Genomic DNA, 23,063 nt, shown 5'->3' with positions numbered 1-23,063 from the left:
CGTATAAATTTCAAACCGATTCTGTCGGTATGTTATAGCTCCCAACCGTCCTCGCTCGTAAGCTTGCCAACGAGTCAAAACCGTTATCTTATGATCACCAATAATCACTACAAGAACATTTCCCATCCTCAAACCGATGAAACCGATTATTATCCCTCACAATAATCACTCTCCCACAACATTTCGACATAAACTTTATCGCAGTATGACAATCACCACAAATCCGCAAATTCTTCATAATTCTAATCGGCCTGTTATCCTTAAACGTAATCAAAGCAAACGCAATGGCTAGTCGTTCACTATGATATCTTATCGCCATATTCTTCTCTTCGTCACCGACTTCTCTTAACACGTAACTTGTATCCGCAACATAACCATCTTTCACCATCTCGTCTTCCAACTCCTCCAACTTATCATAAATCTCACTCGTTTTAAAATGACGTCTATCCCCCGCAGCAAAAGTATGGACGATATTACCCTCCTCGACCCAACTTAACCCCGTTTCCTTTTTTACCCCTACGTCCCTTAACATCTTCCGGGCTCTAGCTGCATCTTCATACCTCCCAGCTGCAGCATAAACATTTGATAACAACACATACATACCCGAGCTTACTGTTCCTAATTCAAACACTTTATCAGCAGCATAAGCTGCTAACTCGGTATTTCCATGAACTCTGCATCCGGTCAACAACGCCCCCCATACACATTCGGTCGGCTGGATAGGCATTTCTTGTATTATCAAAATCGCTTCTTGAACTTTATTAGCACGTGCAAGTATATCCACCATCGACGCATAATGCTGATCTGTCGGTTCGATCCCATACCGTTTCATTAAGTTAAAATAATATCTACCCTTGTCAACTAATCCGGAATGACTACACGCGTAAAGGGTACCTAAAAAAGTAATAAAATTCGGTTTCACGTTACACGTTTCCATTTCTTTAAACAAATCAAAAACTTTGTCTGTATGCGAACGCTGCGCACACGCCATAAGCATCGCATTCCACATACCCAAATTCCTAACGCGTATCTCGTCAAACACACGGTATGCCAACTCCACAACCCCACATTTCGAGTACATCGAAATCAACGAACTCCCAACAAAGCAAGACGAGTCAAAACTCAACTTCAAACACAACCCGTGCAACTGTTTCCCCAACCCAAGCCCCGTCGTATTCCCACAAATGCGTACAACACTCGTAAACGTAAAATCATTAACCTCGAATTTCTCACACAACGCGCGTTTAAACAACAGCGCCGCCTCGTCGTTCTCCCCTACCTGCGCATACCCGTAAATCATCCCGCTCCACGACACCACATTTCTCACAGGCATTTCATCGAACACGTGGCGTGCATCCGAAACCGACCCACATTTCGCGTACATATCGACAACCGAGCTCGCAACAAACACATCCCAAACAAACCCAGTTTTCACTGCAAAGCAATGAACACTCATACCCACATCACACCTATTAATAATCGCACAAGATTTAGTGGCACTAGGGAAGATATGGTCATCTGGGTGGATACCAAGACTGATCATTTGTTTGAAATAGGTTAAGGTGAGAAGTGGGTATTCGTTTTGGGTGAAAGATGAGATGATTGAGCTCCAAGTGGTGGGTGATTTGATGTGGGTTTGTTCGAATACGCGTTGTGAGTGGATTGGTAAGTGGGTTTTGGAGTAGAAGTTGATTAGGTAGTTGGAGATTAGTGGGAGTGATTGGAGGCTGGTTTTGATTATGTAGGCGTGGAGTTGCAGGCCTGCAATTAGGGTTTTGGATTTGGTTGCTGTGAGAAGAAGATTGCTTATGTTTTTGTGGTTTTGTTCGAAGGTTGAAGAACGCATATTGGTGGGAAAAATAAAAAAAGGAATATAGGATGTATGGGTTGTTAAATGTTAAGTGTTTGGGTTATGTTTTAAATTCGGGCTCGTAATTGTATCCGTAATTTAGGTAAGCCGTCTGGGTGGAAATTCGTAACTGGGAAAACCTTTTGTTTAACCTGGAGCCAAAACGAATAAATGGATGTTAGATCGCGTAAGTGGAGGTCAACTCGCATAAATGGCCTTTGTTTATGTGTTTTGACTTTCGTTTATGCGTTTTGACATTCGCTTATGTGTTTTGGCTTTCGTTTATGCGTTTTTGCTTACACTTATGTGTTTTGGCCTCCATTTATGCATTTTGACATTTGTTTATGCGTTTTGGCCTCGGTTTATGCGTTTTAACCTCGGTTTATGCGTTTTGGCCCCCGTTTATGCATTTTGACTCCATTTAGCATTTTGAATTTCGTTTATGTGTTTTGGGATCTATTTATGTGTTTGGCATCCATTTATGTGTTTTAAAGTCAGTTTATGCGTTTTGAAGTCTGTCTATGCGTTTTGGCATTTGTTTATGCATTTTGACATCCGTTTATACGTTTTGGCATCCATTTATACATTTTGACCTCCACTTTTGCCTTTTGCCTCCATTCATATGTTTTGATGTTCATTTATGCGTTTTTTTGTACACAGAGTTATTTGTTCGGGTTGCAGTAAGAAGAAGATTACTTACGTTTTTGTAGTTTTGTTTGAAGGTTGAATGGGTTGAAGAAAGCATATTGGTGGGAGAAATAGGATGTATGGGTTGCTAAGTATTTATGTAATTAGGTTATGATTTAAATTCAAGCTCGTAATTGTATCCGTAATTTAGGTAAACTATCTGGCTCGTCCGCCTAGGTGGAAATTCATAACCGGGAAAACCCTATGTTTAATATGGAGTAAATTGATGCAGGCAAGACTCGAACTTGCAATGTCCCGTAAGGAAAGTTATGAGGTTAATATTGGATTTGTTGACTGATTTAGCAAAATCCTATAAAAGTTGAACAGTAAATTATGTATAATTATGATAAGATTTCTCTGACCTTGGGGTAAAATCTCCCTTTTTATGGATGGACTTTAATTTTGGTTTGTATATTCATAAGAAACTATGGGCGTTTTAGAGCGTCCTCAAGATATATTTTCATATACAACTTTCCAATTGCAACCCGTCTTTGCTCAATGGATACAAAGCACCCAAGTTTTAGCACCTCGTGCAACAAGCACTAGTTTAACTTACGGAGGGCAGTGGTTTAATAGCAGTGTGCGCCAAGGTAGCTTTGTCGCTTATTCCATTAGGAACCATGGAGTTTGCGGTACATCTATTTCATGCATCTACAGTTCATGTGACGATACTGATACTTCTAAAAGTGTTCTAAGTAATCAACCAAGGATCATGTCTTCTTAAGATTGGATATACAACTCATATATGTTCAACGGTTTACAATAGTGACTGACTTTTGACCACACAAAAACGCTCGATGAATGATATTAAAAGTGTTATTGAATCTTGATTGTTTTGTTCTTATTCATTTCCGCCGTATATGATGTTTCAAAATATAAAATAAAACATATGCTTTAAGAAGTGAATGAATGTGAAGGAATCAAGATAGTTTTATCTACATATCAATAGTAATTACGAGCGAGTTTTAAGATCTAATAGGTGTAAAAGAAGCCTACTCAAAAGAATACCAGTACAACCACTAGTTAAGCGTGTTTTGAGTAAATTGGGATTGTTTTTACTCAAAACACGTCCAAACACGTTTAACTAGCGGTTGTACTGGTATATCACCGCACGCCAAACATGTTTAGATGTTGGATACAAAATTCCAAGAAAATTTTAATATAAACCCGGAAACAGAATACTTAAAACTGTGACCTACAGACCGTGCACCAACTACAACTACAGGGAGTTATGTGGAATCTAGCACATCATTCGGGCTATCTCTTCTCCAGCAAAACTTTGGTGAGCACGTCGCAAACAAAGACGAATTTTCAGCAAGAATAGACAGACAAAACAAGCTCACTCCTGTTGCCAAGGTTACAAGTCAAATGTTAAGCTTGCAAGTTGCACATGATAAATTTCCAAAAAAAGCGACACAACAAAAAGAGTCGGTCAACTAAAATAAGTGGTCATCACTGTGTGCGTGTGTGTGAGAAAGAGAGCGAGAGAGGTGAATGCATACCAGCATAAGCAACAGTAACACCTGATACCACTCTTCCCAAAGCAGATAGCAAATAAAGAGTGACAACCACCTATTACAAATGAGAAACAAGATTATAACTTATTGTTGTTCTCGAGTTATCTTTCTTAAAAAAACAGTAAAAAACACAAACAAGAAACAATGACAGACTGAATGTTTTTGTAAGCTGTGTCCATCACTCCATCTAATATCAAAGACTACCAATTAAGTTGTAAAAATTTATATGTTATATAATCATTTGCTTGTTAATATTGTTACATGTTAATACCATTTCTAATATCCCTATTATGATTTCTAGCAATTTTCCTACTTAATAACAATATAACCATAGACCTAATTCATTATCTCTTAACCTGTCACAATTCCACACAAACTTAAGGCAATGGCTTCCTAATTGACAAACAATCTTAAATCATATGCAGCAGAACACTATAGCCATTATGTTATTATAAAAACTTTCATCTGCAGCAACTGTTGATCGGTGATTACCTTCAGAAACAGGCGTTTGTCATGACCAGTTGCAGCAACCCTAAGAACAGATTCAGTAGCACCAACAGTATTAGCCAAACATGCGAACAAACTGTTTGCAGTATCCTGAGATATCTGCCACTCCAGGGGATCCACAAGCACTCTGCAAAATCATAGAACACAAATCAACCAAACCTCCAAATCAGAAACGACAACTACTAGGGCTGTAAACGAACCAAACGTTCAGGGAAGTTCGGTTAACATATAAACGAACATGAACAAGATATTTTGTTCTATTAACTAAATAAACGAACACGAACAGAGGCCATGCTCTTTCATTTGTGTTCGTGAATGTTGATAATTTGCTCGTTTACGTTTGGTTACGTCCGTTAATGTTCGTTATCATTAAAAAATATATATGAGCATTATGTGATTAATTTATACAAATTAACATACAGATATGAATGTTAAAACTAACACCAACACAAACTTGGTAGCTGGACCTAACCTTTGACACTGACCATTCTCAGTTAGCATTTAACCAAATACAATGAAACATTGTTTGTGCTCGTTCGTTTGTGTTCGTTAACCTTTCATGAACAAGTTCATTTCCTTAATGAAGGAACACGATCAAGAAAGTGAGAAAGCTTGGACAGTCGGGCGTTCGTGAACCATTCGTTTATCTGATAAAAGCTTAACGAACAAACATGAACAAGGCCTCGTTTAGTTCGATCCGTTTACAACCCCAAATTATGTTCGTTAATGTTTGTTAAAAATATAAGAGCATTACGTGATTACATTATATGTAAAATTAGCATGACCATTATGGTAGCTGGACCGACCCGTTGACACTTAACTATTCTCAGCTAGCCAAATCAAATAAAACATTGTTTGTGTTCGCTAACCGTTCACGAACAAGCTCGTTTCCTTAATTAATGAACAAGAACAAAAAACGTGGTCCTGTCAGGTGTTTGTTCACATTCGCTTATCTAATAATAGCTTAACGAAGCCCTAAATTAACGCACACGTAATATCAACAAACAAAACCTAAAAGCTGGGGAAATTAAATTGTCATCAACACAAAACTAAACTCGTTTTCCTTAATGAACAAACACAAACAAGAAACTCGGTAGCTGGACCGAACCATTGACACTGGCCATTCTCTGTTGGCCAAATCAAATAAAACATTCTTTGTGTTCGTTAACCGTTCACGAACGAGCTCGTTTTCTTCATAAACGAACACGAACAAAAAACTTGGTTTGTTAACCGTTCGCTTATCTGCTAAAAGCTTAATGAAGCCCTAACTTTACGCACACGTTACGTGAAAAATTAAAAAAAGATAAAAACCTAAAAGTTGCAGGAATTAAATTGTTATCAATACAAACTAAGTCATTAACACGTATCCGTTCCTTAACAAACGAACACGAACACTAAAACTTCATTCCGTTACGCGTTCGTTAAAGTTCGCTTCTCCAACAACAGCTTACCGAAGCCCTAAACTAAGGCAAAATCATTAACATGTATACGTTCCTTAACCGTTCACGAACAAGTTCATTTCCTTAATAAACGAAGCCGATAAAAGCTTACCGAAGCCCTAACCTAACACACAAGTAATATTAACAAATAAAACCTAAAAAAATGTGGAAAATGATATTAACAGAAACGGAAACACGTACTGAATATTCATCTGACGGAAGAGTAAGCCGAGAATAGCGAGTGAGCAAATGAGGACGATGATGACGTCAGAGGCGAGTGTAATTAAGGTGGAATTACGAAAGGCGCAGTGGTAGTAGACTAACGTAGCACACGTCATGACGATTAGTGGCTTTGCTTTGCCTATTACTACTGATGATGATCGTAACTCCATGTTATTATTATTATTATTATTATTATTAATCTTCTTATTATTGTTGTGTATCATGACGATTAGTCTATTTGTGTACTCGCACGTGAAACCACTCGATCAACTAATTAGCGTATTTGTGTGTTGCGTTGGTACCCGGTCTTGCAGTTCTTTTATCTCTATTGAATTACATTTTAGAATAATCATAAATTAAATTAAAGTACACTAAACGATAATTTTTGAAATAATTCAATGAAACTAACGGAAAGAATCGGCTAAAAGTATCAATTAAAAGAACTATTTATACGGAAGCAATTATTAGAAATAAAATTGATGATAATGTTCTTTTAATTTAGTTTATGATGTAGGGAAGATATTATGTTGTATATTGGTTTTGTCAGAGTATGGCTCATGAGTTGAAGGATTCAAAGCATAGAAGAAAATTTATGCAATATAGTTATTACTCCTCACATAGTAAATCTTTCTTTTATTAATAATAATAATAATAATAATAATAGTGATAGTAGTAGTAGTATATGTTTACGGGTACGGGAGGGGTATGGTATTAGGTGATACTTGGTTCAATTATTCAAAACATGCATACATGTTTACTCGAACACTACTATCAGTAATCATATTCTAGTTTTTATTTCCATTTGTTCTTAGGTAATAGTGTGTCACACCCCGCCAAGGCAAAAACGCGGGCGCGCGACGTTCATGGATAATCACAGCTATTGATTTACGTGGTGATCCTACATGCGATGCTATGCTTGTATATGCCCAGAAATACCTTCCTGAATTTAATAACCTGAAAAACATACTTAAAAGTCAACATAATGTTGTTGAGTTCACAGGTTTTTAATGCATGATTAAACCCATTGTTTTGAGAATATTTAGTTTCAAATATTTAAAATGTATAAAACAAGTAATGATTTTTAAAATATATGCTTTCATGATTAAAACATTTATCAAAAGCTTGTGTTTTCATAACAAAAACGTGCTTTAAAACTTGTTCATTTTTACGTTGATAAAACGCGGATTAAAAGTTATTTATGTCTTTGTGATTAAAATGTACCTTAAAACTTATTTATGAAGTTGAAAACTTTATTTGTTATGAGTGCATTTTCCCGATGAAAACGTTGTCCAAAAAGTTTACGTTTATGAAGGTAAAAGCCCTTTTAGATATATAAATGAGTGTAGGCAATGCAATATGATATATACGATAACCTAAACAAGATCGATAATCCTCCGTAGACTAGCTAAGAATACGAATTAATATATGACAATGAGCTATAATCAAACCCAAATCCATATGTATGCCCGATAACCGTGCCATCACGGTGTGAATTATAGAATATATGTTCCCATTAACACGTCAGTTAGAGCGACTAACCATGAGCGGGGGATCAATCCCGATAGTACCACCCACATATTCTTCGGCTAAACCCATAGTTAATGATTATAGAATGTATTGATCCGAAGATCTTAAGGGCCTTGTGTAACTCATGCTCATATAAAGATTCTATGTCTTGTTTACTAATTATCGTATTAAATAATTTTATGTAAAGTTGTCAAATAAGTTTATGCAACGTTACTAAATAAGTTTATAAAACGTAATCATATAAGTTTATGAAAAGTTACTAAATAAATTTATGAAACGTAACCAAACAAGTTTATGAAAAGTTACTAAATAAGTTTATGCAAATTTACTAAGTCCATGCAAAGTTATCAAATAAGTTTAGTATGTTTCTCCCCCTAGTTTGTAAAACAGTAAAAGAGAAAAGGGGCCGTGAAACTCACCTTGGCGTCAGTGAGTGATGTGTAAGAATTCTTGTTTGTTATCGTCCTACACGCGTCTATAAATGAAATACTATTATGGTGGTGGTAAATAGAAAAGATCTTGAGCACTAACACTTGAATCTAACTCCTATAACTTGAATATCCCTTCATAAACATGCTTAACCCTTCCCGAATATGTTGACAGAACTAGGTGATGGTAATGTATGAAGGTGGTGACGGACTACGGTGGCGGTGAGAGGCTATTGTGGTGGTTTATGGTGGAAGTGTGGTATGGTTAGAGAGGGAGGGAAGGGGGCTGAAAGTTATGGAGATTTGGGGATGTGTTTGATGTTTGAAAAGTGTTGTAAGAAATCTCAAAGTTATGGTGTTCTTATATAGATTCTTGTCACTAGGGGTTCAATTACATGTATTGTAGGTGTGTATGTGCATGAACCGTGGATTGAAAGAACAAAAGGGATGGTGGCAACGGTTTTGGTGTTTGGTGTGCAAATGAGTGTACTTTCCATTATTTGACCCCTAGCCTATCCTTTCTTGTGTAATCCTTATATGAGGTAAAACCTTTTGGTCAAAAAGTGAATAGTGAAAGCTTCTTTTACGTTCCTATCACCATTTAGTGTAATCTCTCTTTTTGTCTAGAAAGAAGTATTGCATACAAATCACTAGTCTTACACTATTTGGTGTAATTTATAAAGATGAGTGTTTGTCTGATACATGGATTCGGTTACAAATATTAGATATGTGTTTATATATATATAATAATATTATTATATTTAATAATTTTGTGCATTCAATTAGAGTAACATTAACTATTAATAATGTTTTCGTGCATTGTATCTCACCTAATTCATATGTTATGTATTATTATATTAAACATTACAAGATTATTTGTTATACCATGTGTTTGTTTGCATGAGTTTCTTTACCAAATATAAACACTGTTATAAAATTGTTATTTTACTATTCAACATATAGTAACACCAATCGCCGTGTCAAGTGTTTGTGCGTGTGACGCGGTAATCCCTGTATTCGCCTAACGTGGATGGTATACATGAACGCAATTCGTTACACTTTTGGTGGTTAATAAATAAGCATCTAATCTAAGGCATTTATATAATGTAATTATGTCTAATCTTTGTTTAAAATTTGTACGGATATTGCGGGTTGTCACATAGTGTCATTTACCAATCTACTATTTTTTAGTTTTATGTTTCTGACTTTCTTATACAATAAACTTATATAGATGTTAAAATGGTAAGAAATACGTTTGGAAATCCCTCAGCGTAAGTTTTAACAATTCAATAGGCATCCTCGATGTTGGTTGGGTATGAAACTAAGATTCTCAATACAGACTCTTAGGGTACAAACGAGTCGAGCAACTCGCGCGCTCCTTGAAATTGGGTATGAGCCTAGGTTTTTCGAACTAAAGGAGCTTTTTCAAGCCCAAGCCTCGTAAAGGTTGTTTAGTTATCGAGCCCGAGCTCAAACCTTGTATGGGAAGCTCATTTAGGCATATCAAGTCTTAACGAGCCTTGTGTATTTTATAGTTTTACCTCTTGTTGACTTCTATGTATTAATTTTACACTTCACAATTGAACTCGAACCAAACTTTGGCTTGTTTAAGGTACTAGACGAGCTCAAGCCAAGCTCATGCTTCCTTAAAGTTATTCTCAAAATATATAAAATAATTAAAAAAAAAAATAAGTTAAACTATTAAACAAAAAACGAGCCAAACTAGGGTTTGAAAAAACAACTCACGAGTCAAACCCAAGCTTTAGAAAAAGAGCTATAAATAAGCCGATCTTAGTGTCACTTACAACGTGATTTTACTGCATATTTAGGACTAGATATAACACAGTAAGTAATTTGGATACATTTTTTTTCGGTTTGGTGTAATGTCCATAAACTCCTGCAACTTTGTTGCTAAAAAAACAAGCTTCTGGTTGTTCAAAACACACAAAAACACTACTATTTATATCATCCACCATTTATTCATATTGATAATTAAACAAATAATAATGATAATAATAATAATCCAACAGTAGCATCAACATAGTAACCTACATGCGGTTCTGTTCTCTGCTTTATTTCAACTCTCAAGACACAAAATGTCCAAAGGATGCAGAAATAATTATAGCTACACAACACAAAATGACAATAAACAAACATCCTTTGAAAAATAAATAAATCAACTATGCACTGAGAAACAACACACCTTCCCCGAAACCGACTTGAGAAATGAAAATCATCAAATAGCTTGATTATTGCGTGATCCTCAAGGTTGCGGAAACCAGACGTAAGATCTTCATTCAGTTTCTTGAATTTCCCGATAAGGACATCTTCACCTTCAGCTGGATCTTCAAACTTCTGAGACCTGTTATAATTCAATTACCAGTTTAATAAGCTAACTAATTCAGGTCCCCGCAATATGAATGAACACTCGACTGCAAAGTTCACTTACACTAAGCGGTAAAATAGATCACCCAACCGATGCTTGATCAGTGAGTAAGTGATCTTCTGGCCATCCATTCCAGCTCCTCGCTCTACCGCCTGTTTTATAGGTGTTTATAATAGTCAATAGACATAAAGATGCTAATCATTCTGAGATAATAATAATAATAATAATAACAACAACAACAACAATAATAATAATACTCCCTCCGTCGCGGTCAAAGTGTCTTAGTTTGAAAAACACAAAGTTTAAGGTAGATTAAATTATTATTTTCTTTGCTTACCAAATGACAATAATGCCCTTGGAAAGTGGGTCCATCAATCAATCAATCAATCAATCATACCCAGTAAAATCCCACCGACAGCAAAGCTATAAGTAGGGTCTGGGGAGGGTGGGATGTAGGCACACCGTACCTCTATCCAAAGGAATAAAGAGGTGGCTTCCAGAGAGACCCTCGGCTCTAACTACATGTGTATGAAGCAAAATAAAGGAAATCAAAGTTTAACAGTTATATAAAAACTACTACTAATTATAATAATATTAATAATAAGATCACAGTTTAACAGCTATATAAAAGCTAATAATAATTATAATAATAATAATAATATATGTAAGGGAAATACCATTATGGTATGTGACCTAAATAAGTTAATTCTAAGCCCTAAGGTATTCAATTCTCTCTAAAAATCCTTAACTTTAATTCTACTTCTCCACGAATTCCTATCCTCAACCATGTCCTCGGAGAGGTTTAGGTCTATCAAATCATGCCTAATCCTCTCATCCCAAGTCAATTTCGGTCGTCCTCTACCCTCCTCCCCTCTATAGTAATGTTTTCTACGGATATAACAGGATTCGTCGTCTGTCTTCTCTTTACATGTCCAAACCATCTCAATCTCCACTCTCTTATCTTATCTGCTATGTTCGTCACCCCTAATCTCTCGCGAAACTCGACGTTTCTTATTCGGTCTAGCCTTGTGTGCCCACACATCCAACGTAGCATTCTCATTTATGCTACCTCCATCTTCCGCACTTGTGCCTTCTTGATGGCCCAACAATCTGTTCCATATAGCATTGCAGGTCTAACTGCCACCCTATAGAATTTTCCCTTTAGTTTAGTCGGGAAACTCTTGTCGCACAATATACCTGTGGCTGCTTTCCATCTACACCATCCTACCTGAACTCAGTGGGTCACATCACTGTCTAATTCCCCATCGCTCTGTACAAATGATCCTAAATACTTGAACTTCGTTACCTGCGGGACCACCTGACCTTCAATTGTGATCTGTGCGTCTTCATTGTCGTTTATCCCACCAAAATCACAGTGGAGGTACTCCGTATTAGATCGGCTAATCTTTAAACCTTTTGTCTCTAAGGTTGTTCGCCACTCCTCAAGCCTCATGTTTAGATCTTGTTTTTTCTCAGCAAGTAACACAATATCGTCTGCGAACATCATGCACCACAGGAGAGTCCCCTGAATCGACTTTGACAACTCATCCAAGACTACTGCAAAAAGAAACGGGCTCAACGCTGACCCCTGGTGAAGACCTACCTCTACAGGAAAGAAATCAGTATCCCCCACTGGCGCACGGACACTTGTTTCACTCCTGGTATACATATCCATAATTATCTCTATGTATTTCCTGGGCACTCTTCTACCCTCCAAGCACTCCCAGAGCACCTGTCGTGGCACACTGTCGTAGGCCTTTTCTAGGTCAATAAACACCATATGTAGATCACGCTTCTTCTCCCTATACTTTTCCATTAATCTTCTTATAAGGTGTATTGCCTCTGTGGTGGAACGGCCCAGCATGAAGCCAAATTGGTTGACCGTAACCTGAGTTTCTCGTCTAAGTCTACCCCCAATCACTCTTTCCCATAGCTTCATAGTATGACTTAGTAGTTTGATTCCTCGGTAGTTACCACAACATTGGGCGTCTCCTTTGTTCTTATAGATAGGGACTACAACGCTGCTCCTCCACTGGTCTGGCATCTTACCTGATTTGAGAATACTATTGAACAGAGTAGTTAACCACATGACTCCTTCCTCCCCCAGACACTTCCACACCTCGATGGGTATGTTGTCTGGGCCAACCGCCTTAGACCTTCCCATCCTCCTAAGTGCATCCTTCACCTCTTCTCATGTGATCCGTCGGCAGTAGCAGTTATTCGATTGTTGTCGTTGAAAGTTTGTGTTGTCATGTTCTTCTTGGAAAGCTCTCCCATTGTTAAAAAGATTGTGGAAGTAGGTTTGCCATCTTAGCTTGATGTCATGCTCCTTGACCAGTACATGCCCATCTGTATCCTTTATGAACTTCACCGGTCCTAGATCTTGCCTTCTACGCTCCCTGGCTTTGGCAATCTTAAACATAGCATGTTCCCCCTCTTTTGTTTCTAGACTTTCATACATCCGTTTAAAGGTCGCCTTCTTTGCTTCCGCCACTGCCTTCTTCGCCTCTATCTTGGCCGTTATGTAGTTGTCCCTCAATTCCCCTCACTCCTCCTCATTCGTGCACCTCATTAGCTCCCTAAAAAATCCTTGTTTGTCCCTTATCTTGTCTTGCACCGCGTCATTCCACCACCAAGCCTCCTTATGCCCACTTGTCTTTCCTGTTGTGACCCCGAGAGTCTCCTTTGCTACTTGGATGATCCTTGTCTCCATAGCTTCCCATATATGAGTTGAGTCCCCATTTAGTCGAGCCCGCGTATGCAGCATGAGTTTATCCTAAAACAGTAGGAGATTTTCGTCCTTCAAATTTCCCCATCGAATTCTCGGTGTACCTTTCTTCTCTCGAACAGTCAGCTTATTTCTGAAGGCTATATCTGTCACTAGTAGTCGATGTTGAGTCACAACTGCCTCCCCAGGTATGACTTTGCAGTCCTTCCACCAACGTCGGTCTCCTTGCCTCATCAAAAGGTAGTCAATTTGCGTGTCGCGTCCGCCACTGCTAAAATGATTAAATGAGAATCTTGTTTCCTAAAATAAGAATTTATAATACCTAGGTCATGTGCCACCGCAAACTCTAGAAGATCTGTTCCGGTCTCATTCCTATCACCAAAACCGAAACCCCCATGAACGGCTTGAAAACCATCGTTAGCCTTACCAATGTGTCCATTAAAATCTCCTCCTATGCAAATCCTCTCCCCCCTAGGTATGCCCCCTACCACTGCGTCTAGGCAATCCCAAAATTCTCTCTTTTCCTGATCCCCTAGGACTACATGAGGCGCGTAGGCGGAGACTACTGCCACTACTTCCTCTCCTAGTACTAATTTCAACACCATAATCCTGTCATTATATCTTATCACCTCCACCACACTAGTGTGTATTTCCTTAGCCACTAGAAACCCCACTCCATTCCTAGCTCCATCAGACCCCGAGTACCACAACTTATACCCATTACACTCAGCCCCTCTATGTCCTTTCCACTTAGTTTCCTGGAGGCATGCTATCTGAACCCTACGTCTTTTAAGCACATCTACCAATTCTAGCAACTTACCATTTAATGTTCCTACATTCCAAGAAGCCAAACGCAATATACGCTCCCTATCTTTACTCTTTCCTACACCCCTCGTTTCAGGACATGGTCTCAAGTAATAGTCATGGTTCCTACGCTCTATGGTTGCAACTAATCACACAAACACAAGCAATAGAACACCAAATCAATCATAATAATAATAATAATAGTAACAAAAACTAATAATAATAATAATAATAATAATAATAATAATAATAATAATAGTGTGTAGCAATAACAATAATAGTCAAGAGATCTTAAAATGAAAATAAACTCCAAAGATCCGGATCACGTATGTTCTAATGATAATACTAATAATAATAATAGTGAGAAAGGAACGAGTATACCGGGACAACACAAGGTGAACCAACAATTCCGGCGACTTTAACGGCGGCCGTGGGTGGTGACGCAGCGGCAGGAGGCGGCGCGACAGCAGATCCAGCAAGCTGTGAGATCGGCGGACAGACACACCAGTGGTAGCAGCAAAAGATGAATTCCGGTGGCTGCAGCTCGTCGAAAATGGCGGCGGCGCGTCGGAAAAACAACCAGCAGTCGGTGGCAATAGCAAATGACAGCACCGGCGGCTCAAGATGGTTGCGGTGGTGCTTGCGGTGGTTAGGGAGTAGCGACGGCAGCAGAACGCAGAATCAGGTGAGCTTCCGTACACGTTTGAACACCGAAGGCAGGTAGAGATCGAAATCGGAGGTTTGATTTAGGAAGAATTAGGGTTTGAAATCGGAGAAGAAGAGAGAAGAAGATGAGATAAAGAAATCGTTGTTTACAGAGATTCAGTTGATGAAAGATCGGTTTTCGAAGCTATTGCTCGGAGTTGTTATTGTTTACAATACAAAACGTTTAAATTCTATATAAACTTAGTTTTGTTTTGGCCATTAAGTAATAAGAGGAACTTAATTGACTAATAAATTTAGTTTTGTTTGGGTCCATCAATATTGTTTATTAATGTTAGTTGTGTGTGTTTAAACTTAGTTTTGTTTGGGTCCATCAATATTGTTTATTAATGTTAGTTGTGTGTGTTTAAGGGTAAACTTGAAAATTGACTAATAAATTGTGAAAGTGGACATTTGTAATGGGACAAATAAAAAAGGAAATGTGGACACTTTTAATGGGACGGAGGAAGTAATTTTTAACTAATTAAGATTTTTTTGCATAAAATATCAGCATGCATTTTCATTTGTCTATTTTATGCGAAAAAAAGAACCTATCAGCAATCTAAGCTTTAAACTTAACATAAATAAAACCGACGACAGCATACCTGATTGGCTAAATTGTAGAAATGGATAATATTGCGCATCATCCAAACAGATTTGTAGAAGGGGCAGAACTTATCATATCTGTCATTTCCACAACACGAAAGTTCTAAACAAATGCGCATATAGTAAAAACAAACTAGTTTACAAAAGTTCGGTTTTTAAGAAGGAGGGGGGGGGGGGGGGTACTTACGGTGTGAATGCATTTTGAGCAAGATAGTCTTCCCTTAAAAGTTTTGCAGTCTCTAAGGTAATCTTATCTGTTTCAGCTAAAGCATCTTTCCCCACAAGTGAAACAAAAATAATAGTATCCTTTTAGCAAAAAGCATGTTATATCACATATTATAAGTATTAAACAATAAAAACCATTATTTTGACTTGTACTAATGTCGATAAAACCATAACATACCTGGACAATTTCATTAAGATCATCTTCTCTCTGCAGCACCTCACGGGCCTTTGTCCTAATGTCGATGAAATCTGAATCAAACTTCTCATAGAAAGATTCTAGAGCCTGAATAATAAGCAATAGTTGTTCAGTAACTCTGTGTGTGTGTGTGTGTGTGTGTTTTGACATCATAAATTCATTTATTTCAACAACGTACCGTTGAGTACTTTGAGTAGGAGATAAGCCAGTTAACAGAAGGAAAATGTTTCCTTTGGGCAAGCTTCTTATCTAGACCCCAGAAAACCTGACAAAATGTGGAACATGTAACATTAGTGGTTTTGAACAACTCGTGACTACAAATCACACAAAACTTAATAAACAAATTGAAAATGTATAATGTTTTTTAAAGGTACCTGAACGATACTGAGGGTGGCAGATGTAACGGGATCTGAGAAATCTCCACCAGGAGGAGATACAGCACCAACGATTGTGACACTACCATTACGTTCTGGTCCACCTAGACACTTTACTTTACCAGCTCGTTCATAAAAGGATGCCAAACGTGCAGCCAGATAAGCAGGATAACCACTATCTGCAGGCATTTCTGCCTGTATTTGAACAAACACAAAATTACTTCCATCACAGATTCATCATAAACATTATTTTAAATATAAAAGATAAGTGACGAAGAAAAAGATTTTCAAACATGCATATTATCATAAATTAAGATGAGTAGTTCAAAATAGAATAATGCGTACCAGACGACCAGAAATTTCACGCAATGCCTCTGCCCAACGTGAAGTGGAGTCTGCCATCATACTTACATTGTAGCCCATATCTCGGAATTATTCAGCTATGGTAATTCCTGTATAGAAATTAAAGATGCAATTAAATTACAACTTACATATTCAGAAAGACTATTGATCAACTCATTATACACAAAATGGTGTGTTACCCGTATAAATTGAAGCCTCACGAGCAGCCACAGGCATTTTAGAAGTATTGGCAACAAGTGTGGTATGTTTCATGACAGATTCTTCACGGCCATCAGGCAATGTCATAGTCAATTGAGGGAAATCCATGAGAACCTGCAAAAAGTTATTATACGGCGTTAAAAAGTGTATATCTGAATAGGAAACATAAAATAACAGCAAAATTCAGTGGGACGTACTTCTGCCATTTCATTTCCTCTTTCCCCGCATCCAACATACACAACAGTGTCTGAATTTGAATACTGCAAAAAGAGCAAATAGTGAATATGATAACAATATTAGCATCTAACTATTCAAATGTGTAACAACCAACTATATTGAAAATACCTTAGATAGAGCTTGACTAATAACTGTTTTCCCACAGCCAAAGGCACCGGGAATGGCACATGTTCCACCAAGCACAGAAGGGAAAAGGGCATCAAGAACACGCTGATAAATAAGGGTCAAATGGTCAATAATGAAAAGCCAAATTAACATTGATATTGTATAAATTAAAGATAAATACCTGTCCAGTAAGAAGAGGGGTATCAGCAGCAAGCTTTGATGCAACAGGGCGAGGTGTACGTACAGGCCAAGTCTGTGAACAAGAGGTGCATAAGAATAAGAAATCACATGTGCAATAATAGAAAACCTAAAAAGGTTAAATCATTTTATTAAAGGAGAGATAGAAAACCTGAAGCATGGTAAAGTTTTTCTTTACACCTTGAAATTCAAGCTCCAAGACAGTATCCTATATAAAAAAACAAACAGAAATAGGCATGGTTAGAAAAAGAAAAAATAAATGGCAAAATGAGCTTTAACGAAATACCTTCAATGAGTATTGACCAGGTGGAGCAAGATAGGTTATCTTTCCCATGGCATCAGGAGGTAGAGCAATGTGATGTTCAACTAAACTGTTCTCAAACACGGTCTGCACATATATGAAAACAAAAATTAACAATTAAAATTTTAGAATAACAAAAGATTCTGGATACATATGAAACAAAAGAGCTTCTTCCTAGGTTTGTAAACAACTTACAGCATATAGATCTCCACCTGTAACAAGATCTCCCACACCTGACATCAGAACACAAACTCAAATTAATAATTATGTGTTATATAAATATTTGTAGACTTCCTAAACATCAAGATTCACAATTTCTAAGTTTTAATGAGAAATAATGTAAAAAAACCTATTTTCTTAGGCTGAAATTCCCAAAGGATATCTTTGTCAAGAGCTGGGACGGATACACCACGAGGAATGTAGACATCACCTGACCTTTTTGCAATAGTTTTCAGAGGTCTCTGAATAAATAAAGGAAACTTCATTTAGTAACTCTTGAGAAAAAAGATAGAGCAATATAGAAACAAAATGTTTAAATAAACATAAAAACTGAAGTTTGCTAACCTGAATACCGTCAAATATATTTCCCAATATTCCGGGGCCCAACTCCACAGAGAGAGGCTGCAAGGTAGAGCAAAAGTTACTGCAAGTAAGTTTCAAACACTGGAAAATCTGAAAATCGGTGATGAGCTAAAATTACATACCTTGTGTGTCCTCAAAACAGGATCATTCACCATCAGCCCAGCTGTTTCTTCATAAACTGCAATTCATTGAATGTTTTTTTCTCAATATTATAAAACTGAAGATATGCAAGTGCATCAAGAATCATGTCAACTTGAATTGCTAAATTAGCCCTTTAAAAGCAAATGTTAAACATAATATAGTACTCCTACATTGACTGGGCAATTATTTTTGCAAAAAGTCTTTGAATAATGATCAAATAACTAATATACAAAACTAGACATATTAAGAAAACTTGTGGACCACAATTAATCCATCAACATCTTTAGATTTTGTTAATGGTAAAACAAGTAGATTTAAAAAAGAATTTTTACAAGCAACACAATGTTGCTTTTTTGGAGTCAAGCACATATAGAAAATGTTGCATCTTTTAGGGGTGTCAATACAATTACATTATGTTCACATAATCTATAAATAATCACATTTATCCTGAAAGTATCCACTCAAATGCACAATTGTAACTTAGGCCACAAAATGCTACTTTTAGGGATATAAACTAAAATACCTTGGATTGTAGCAGAATCTCCCTCCAAACGGATAATTTCCCCAATAAGATTGTCATGTCCAACACGAACAAGTTCATACATGGCAGCACCTGCCATTCCATCTGCAATGACAACAGGCCCTGATACCTGCCAAATTCAAAATACAACATCAGCTGAAAGTTCTTTGTGGTATTCATCAAACGATAATCAAATTTTTTTTAGAAGCCATTCAAATTCTGTTGTAAAAAAAGCGTATCACATAAGATTTAACTCTAAACTACACCCACTCCCCACACATTTAACAAAGTAATTTGTCCAAACAAAACTATTTGTTCTATTCAATGAATATACAATGATACAAAAACATGTCCAAGTATATTAACCAGTAGAAGGACCAAACAACTTTGATGACTCTGCATTTTACATCTTAAACATTGAGCATCACTGAATATAACATTCAACTAAAGTTCATAATGCTTAAAATACACATCTTAAGACAGATGCAGAAACCTGTGTTGCTGCTTATGCTATATCCATTAATATAATGCACAACATCTAAGTTGGATTTTAAATTAGAAAATTGGGATGATGAGTAAATATTATCCAGAGTGAACATCTGATGTTGATTGTTGCACGACTTGGCAAACAGAATATGATTTATTAATCAATAAGTGTGAATAAGATTGAAGAAGCTGATTAAAGAAATTTATCAGATGCATGATTCAGAACAGATAAATTTTAGACTTTCAAACAGCATTTAAATTGAGGCCTACGCATCAGAAGATTATGACACTATCATTCACCACATTTACTCCATACAAAATTGTAAAACCCGACTAATTGATAACTATATACAAAATAAGCGAAACTTTCGAAATACAATTATAAAAGACTATGCAAACACACAAATTTCTTTGAAAGGGATATATCTTTATCAAAAATAAGAAAATTTTCAACTGTTACAAAAGGGAGTGGCAAATATGTAACAAAATAGGCACACGCCGGAATCTGGTTAACTAAATAACAGAATTAGCAAAGTAATTGTAGCAACGCTTGAAAATCAATTAAAGTTCACCTTCCCCAAGTTAGAATTGCCAATTTGTTAAAGACAGTGAACTTAGCTTGAGCTATGCCGTTAATGCGGAACAATATCAGATATTGGTAATTTTAATATCATGAAGGAATTTATATTTATATAGCAATTTAGCACTACCAATTTGCTATACATACTCTCCTACCATTAACAAATTAACCTTTTCCAACCTTTAAAACAATAGCAATTGTAGCAAGTAGGAACTGATTTTAAGACTTAAAAGTTTAAACACTAAAATTAAACACCAAAAATTGATAATTAAGACTTAAAAAACTGATATCGGAAATATTGGTGGTATATAGGTCAAATACCTGTCAATATTGCCAATATTATCATTACTGATATTCTGACGATATTTCACATGGGGACCGATAACCGATCGGCAGTATTGACTGCAGAGGGCTTAAAGCAAAATCAAAAAAATATAATTCAATTCCTCTATAAATATGGAGCCTAGCTACTTGATCACTTCTATAGACTCAAAATTTAAACCTAAATCACAATATATAAATGTATAATAAAACAATTTCAAAGCATCTGTCCTTGCACACAGTCAAAATTCAAATGCCGATTGACTGTAATATTTATAATAACCAAACAAACAATCCGGTTAAAAAAAATGAATCAGAATCACAGTAGAATCGTAGTTATCATCAATAATGATAATATTATAGATCAGATCAATATAAATAGTGAATAAACACAGTCCGACCGATCGGAAGGTTAACGAATAAACACAATCAGATCAGTGACTGACTGACAGAGTATCCATGGTTCTAGTGAACTTAACCTTAAGCCAAAATCAAAATACCTAAGTAGTTAATGCGGAAAAATATCGGATATTGGTCGCGGAGCGATATTTGAGATATCGTTTATCATGGTAGGATATCGGTAATATTTTAATATCAAACAGAATTTATAGATATAGCACTCTAACACTAACAATTCCGTATACTCTCCTACTATTAACAAATTTTCCTATTGCAACTTGCAAAACACTAACAACTGTAGCAAGTAGGAACTAATTAAGACTCAAAACACTAACATTAAACAAACTTAAAACACCGATAAATATCGGTCAATATATCACTGATATTATCGGTACCGATATTTCACACCAGGACCGATAACGAGATACCACTGATATTGACTGCATAGCAAAATACTATGATTCAATTCCTTTATAAATAATTAGTCTTGGTGTCTAACTACCAGATCACTTCTATACAGTATATATATGGATAACTGGATTGTTAATATTGAGATGGCGCTTGACTGTAACTCTCATAATAACTGAAGATACAATTCAATTCAATTAAAATACAATGATGCGCTAGTGCAGTCGTTAGCGATGATAATATGGAAACAGATCAGATCAATAATAAAATATATGTAGAAACACAATCCGATCGATCGGACGGCTAACGAATAACAGATCGGAAAACTGACCTTACGAACGTATCCACACTCACTCTCCTTCTCGGAATCCTCAAAGGTCGTCAATCGAGCACCGTAAGCTGACGGCATCTTCACAGATTGATGAGTTAGGGTTTCAACAGGTCACAGATGCAACAAATGAGAGGTAGCTATTATTATTATTATTATTATTATTATTATTATTATTATTATTATTATTATTAGTGAATTCACAAACGAAGAAGAACGTGATGTATGGTGTGAGTGGTGGATCATATTAATCTGTTTTTGTCTTGTTGAGTAATCAGGTGAGACGCGTGCAGGGGTGTACTGGATCTTAGGCGAGTAACAGGTTGACACGTGGTGTCTATTTTTTGATTGATGATATTTTTGTTTTTTTTTTCGATTGAAAGTTTGAATAAATTCATATGGTATCAAATTATGAAATTATTAATTTATTTATTTATACATGTGCTTTTGATGGTGTTGGGTTTATTGGACGATATTTTGTCCACGTGGCATGAAATAGTGCGGACACATGTAAGACCGTATGTTGTAGTTGATGGAGCCCTAAGACTGTTTTTCTCTGTGGTGAGGTCTCGTCTAGGGATGGGCAAATTCGGTACCGGTATTGAAATTGGCACCGAATCGATATCAAAGTTTTGAGTTTCAGGATCGGTATGGTACGGTACTGGTATTTCCCGAAATTTGACCTTTAATACCGGTAGTGTCCTTGTACCACGCTCATCCCTAGTTTCGTTGCACTTTCACGTCATCGTCACGTAGGAAACGGGGCTTCAAAGCTTCTCTCCATAACGTCATGCTGTGGTTTAAAGCCCATTTACCGTCTCATTATATATATATATATGCATATATATGTATGTATGTGTGTGTATGAGAGAGAGAGAAAACAGTTAGAAAATGCCCCACCACAAATCACCTATGTCGCCCGGCCTAGCCACACCCTTGCCACCTATCTGAAGCCGCCCTTGGTGGTGCGTCCATAGGGTTACCACCTCTTTATTTGCCCTCCTCTTTGACGCTCATACAAGGGGTCTTATGAGGCATCAATCATGGACCCAACTTGTTCCCACATCCGACGTCTTGTAGAAGGCATCACCCACCCAACAAAGCCCAAATCGCCCCCCCCCGGGGGGTGTACTTCGGTGCTTTAGGGCGTTTTAGGCCACCTGCAATGCCCACTGACCGTTTATAATATTTCTTATAGTCGTTGTCATTATTTGACGGTTATACCTTTTATCATGGACCACTTTAGGACACATTACTCTCTCACAAAGAAAGGTAACGGAGTTGGTATAAACACTAAATGCCAATAAGGATTTCATATCATATTCTCTCAGCATCCTCACGTTTTGATCAATCATTTGTATTCTTACGTTGAATGTTGGTCACATTATGAAATCATTTATAACAATGACTAGATTAACAATGTATTGTTTTGGAAAAATCTGGCTAGAGATCAATACTTACGAAGTACCTACCGAAACTAGCTTGTTAGGCAATTTGCTTTTTCAACTAATTTATATTTGATTTACGATGTTAACGAAACATGAAACACGATATAAACAAAATATGAAGCATAAAATCGATAAGTAAGCATTTAAAAGGACAAAGTTTAACTATCCGGTTCACCATTTTGTGTTTAGGTGGCACCCGATCGAAATACATGTGGTTCAAACTTATTCAACCAAGCCCGTTGCGCAGGCGG

The 23,063-nt window shown here is 36.8% G+C and overlaps 3 protein-coding genes and 1 pseudogene across 4 annotated transcripts in view; 1 reads left to right on the top strand and 3 right to left on the bottom strand.

Annotated features, from left to right (window-relative positions):
• The window catches only part of LOC143538731 (uncharacterized), a 173,681-nt gene that overhangs the window by 72,325 nt on the left and 78,293 nt on the right, over window positions 1–23,063 (top strand). The gene's annotated exons all lie outside the window — the stretch shown is intronic.
• On the bottom strand, window positions 56–2,047 carry LOC143537145 (putative pentatricopeptide repeat-containing protein At5g52630). The gene has a single exon (XM_077030975.1). The coding sequence runs from the start codon at window positions 1,844–1,846 to the stop codon at window positions 95–97; it is 1,752 nt and encodes a 583-aa protein (XP_076887090.1). The 5' UTR covers window positions 1,847–2,047; the 3' UTR covers window positions 56–94.
• LOC143538672 (reticulon-like protein B22) lies at window positions 3,705–6,427 on the bottom strand. The gene is made up of 4 exons (XM_077032178.1): window positions 6,201–6,427; window positions 4,546–4,687; window positions 4,039–4,108; window positions 3,705–3,881 (listed from the first exon to the last, which is right to left on the bottom strand). The coding sequence occupies exons 1-4, from the start codon at window positions 6,389–6,391 to the stop codon at window positions 3,766–3,768; spliced, it is 519 nt and encodes a 172-aa protein (XP_076888293.1). The 5' UTR covers window positions 6,392–6,427; the 3' UTR covers window positions 3,705–3,765.
• On the bottom strand, window positions 10,116–21,552 carry LOC143538661 (V-type proton ATPase catalytic subunit A-like; annotated as a pseudogene). The gene is made up of 20 exons (XR_013136283.1): window positions 21,368–21,552; window positions 18,846–18,972; window positions 18,304–18,359; window positions 18,164–18,220; window positions 17,949–18,060; window positions 17,795–17,832; window positions 17,585–17,686; window positions 17,450–17,506; window positions 17,282–17,353; window positions 17,104–17,205; window positions 16,956–17,018; window positions 16,740–16,872; window positions 16,543–16,649; window positions 16,198–16,392; window positions 16,002–16,088; window positions 15,806–15,910; window positions 15,590–15,687; window positions 15,402–15,480; window positions 10,626–10,714; window positions 10,116–10,538 (listed from the first exon to the last, which is right to left on the bottom strand). The product of XR_013136283.1 is annotated as a V-type proton ATPase catalytic subunit A-like (transcript).

This window comes from Bidens hawaiensis, unplaced genomic scaffold, assembly GCF_021521415.1.
Source record: "Bidens hawaiensis isolate Kalapana, Puna unplaced genomic scaffold, B.hawaiensis_p1.1 tig00000780_1, whole genome shotgun sequence".
Taxonomy (NCBI): domain Eukaryota; kingdom Viridiplantae; phylum Streptophyta; class Magnoliopsida; order Asterales; family Asteraceae; genus Bidens; species Bidens hawaiensis.
The sequence above is the reverse complement of the archived record's forward strand: the minus strand, read 5'-3'. Positions and strand labels throughout refer to the sequence as shown.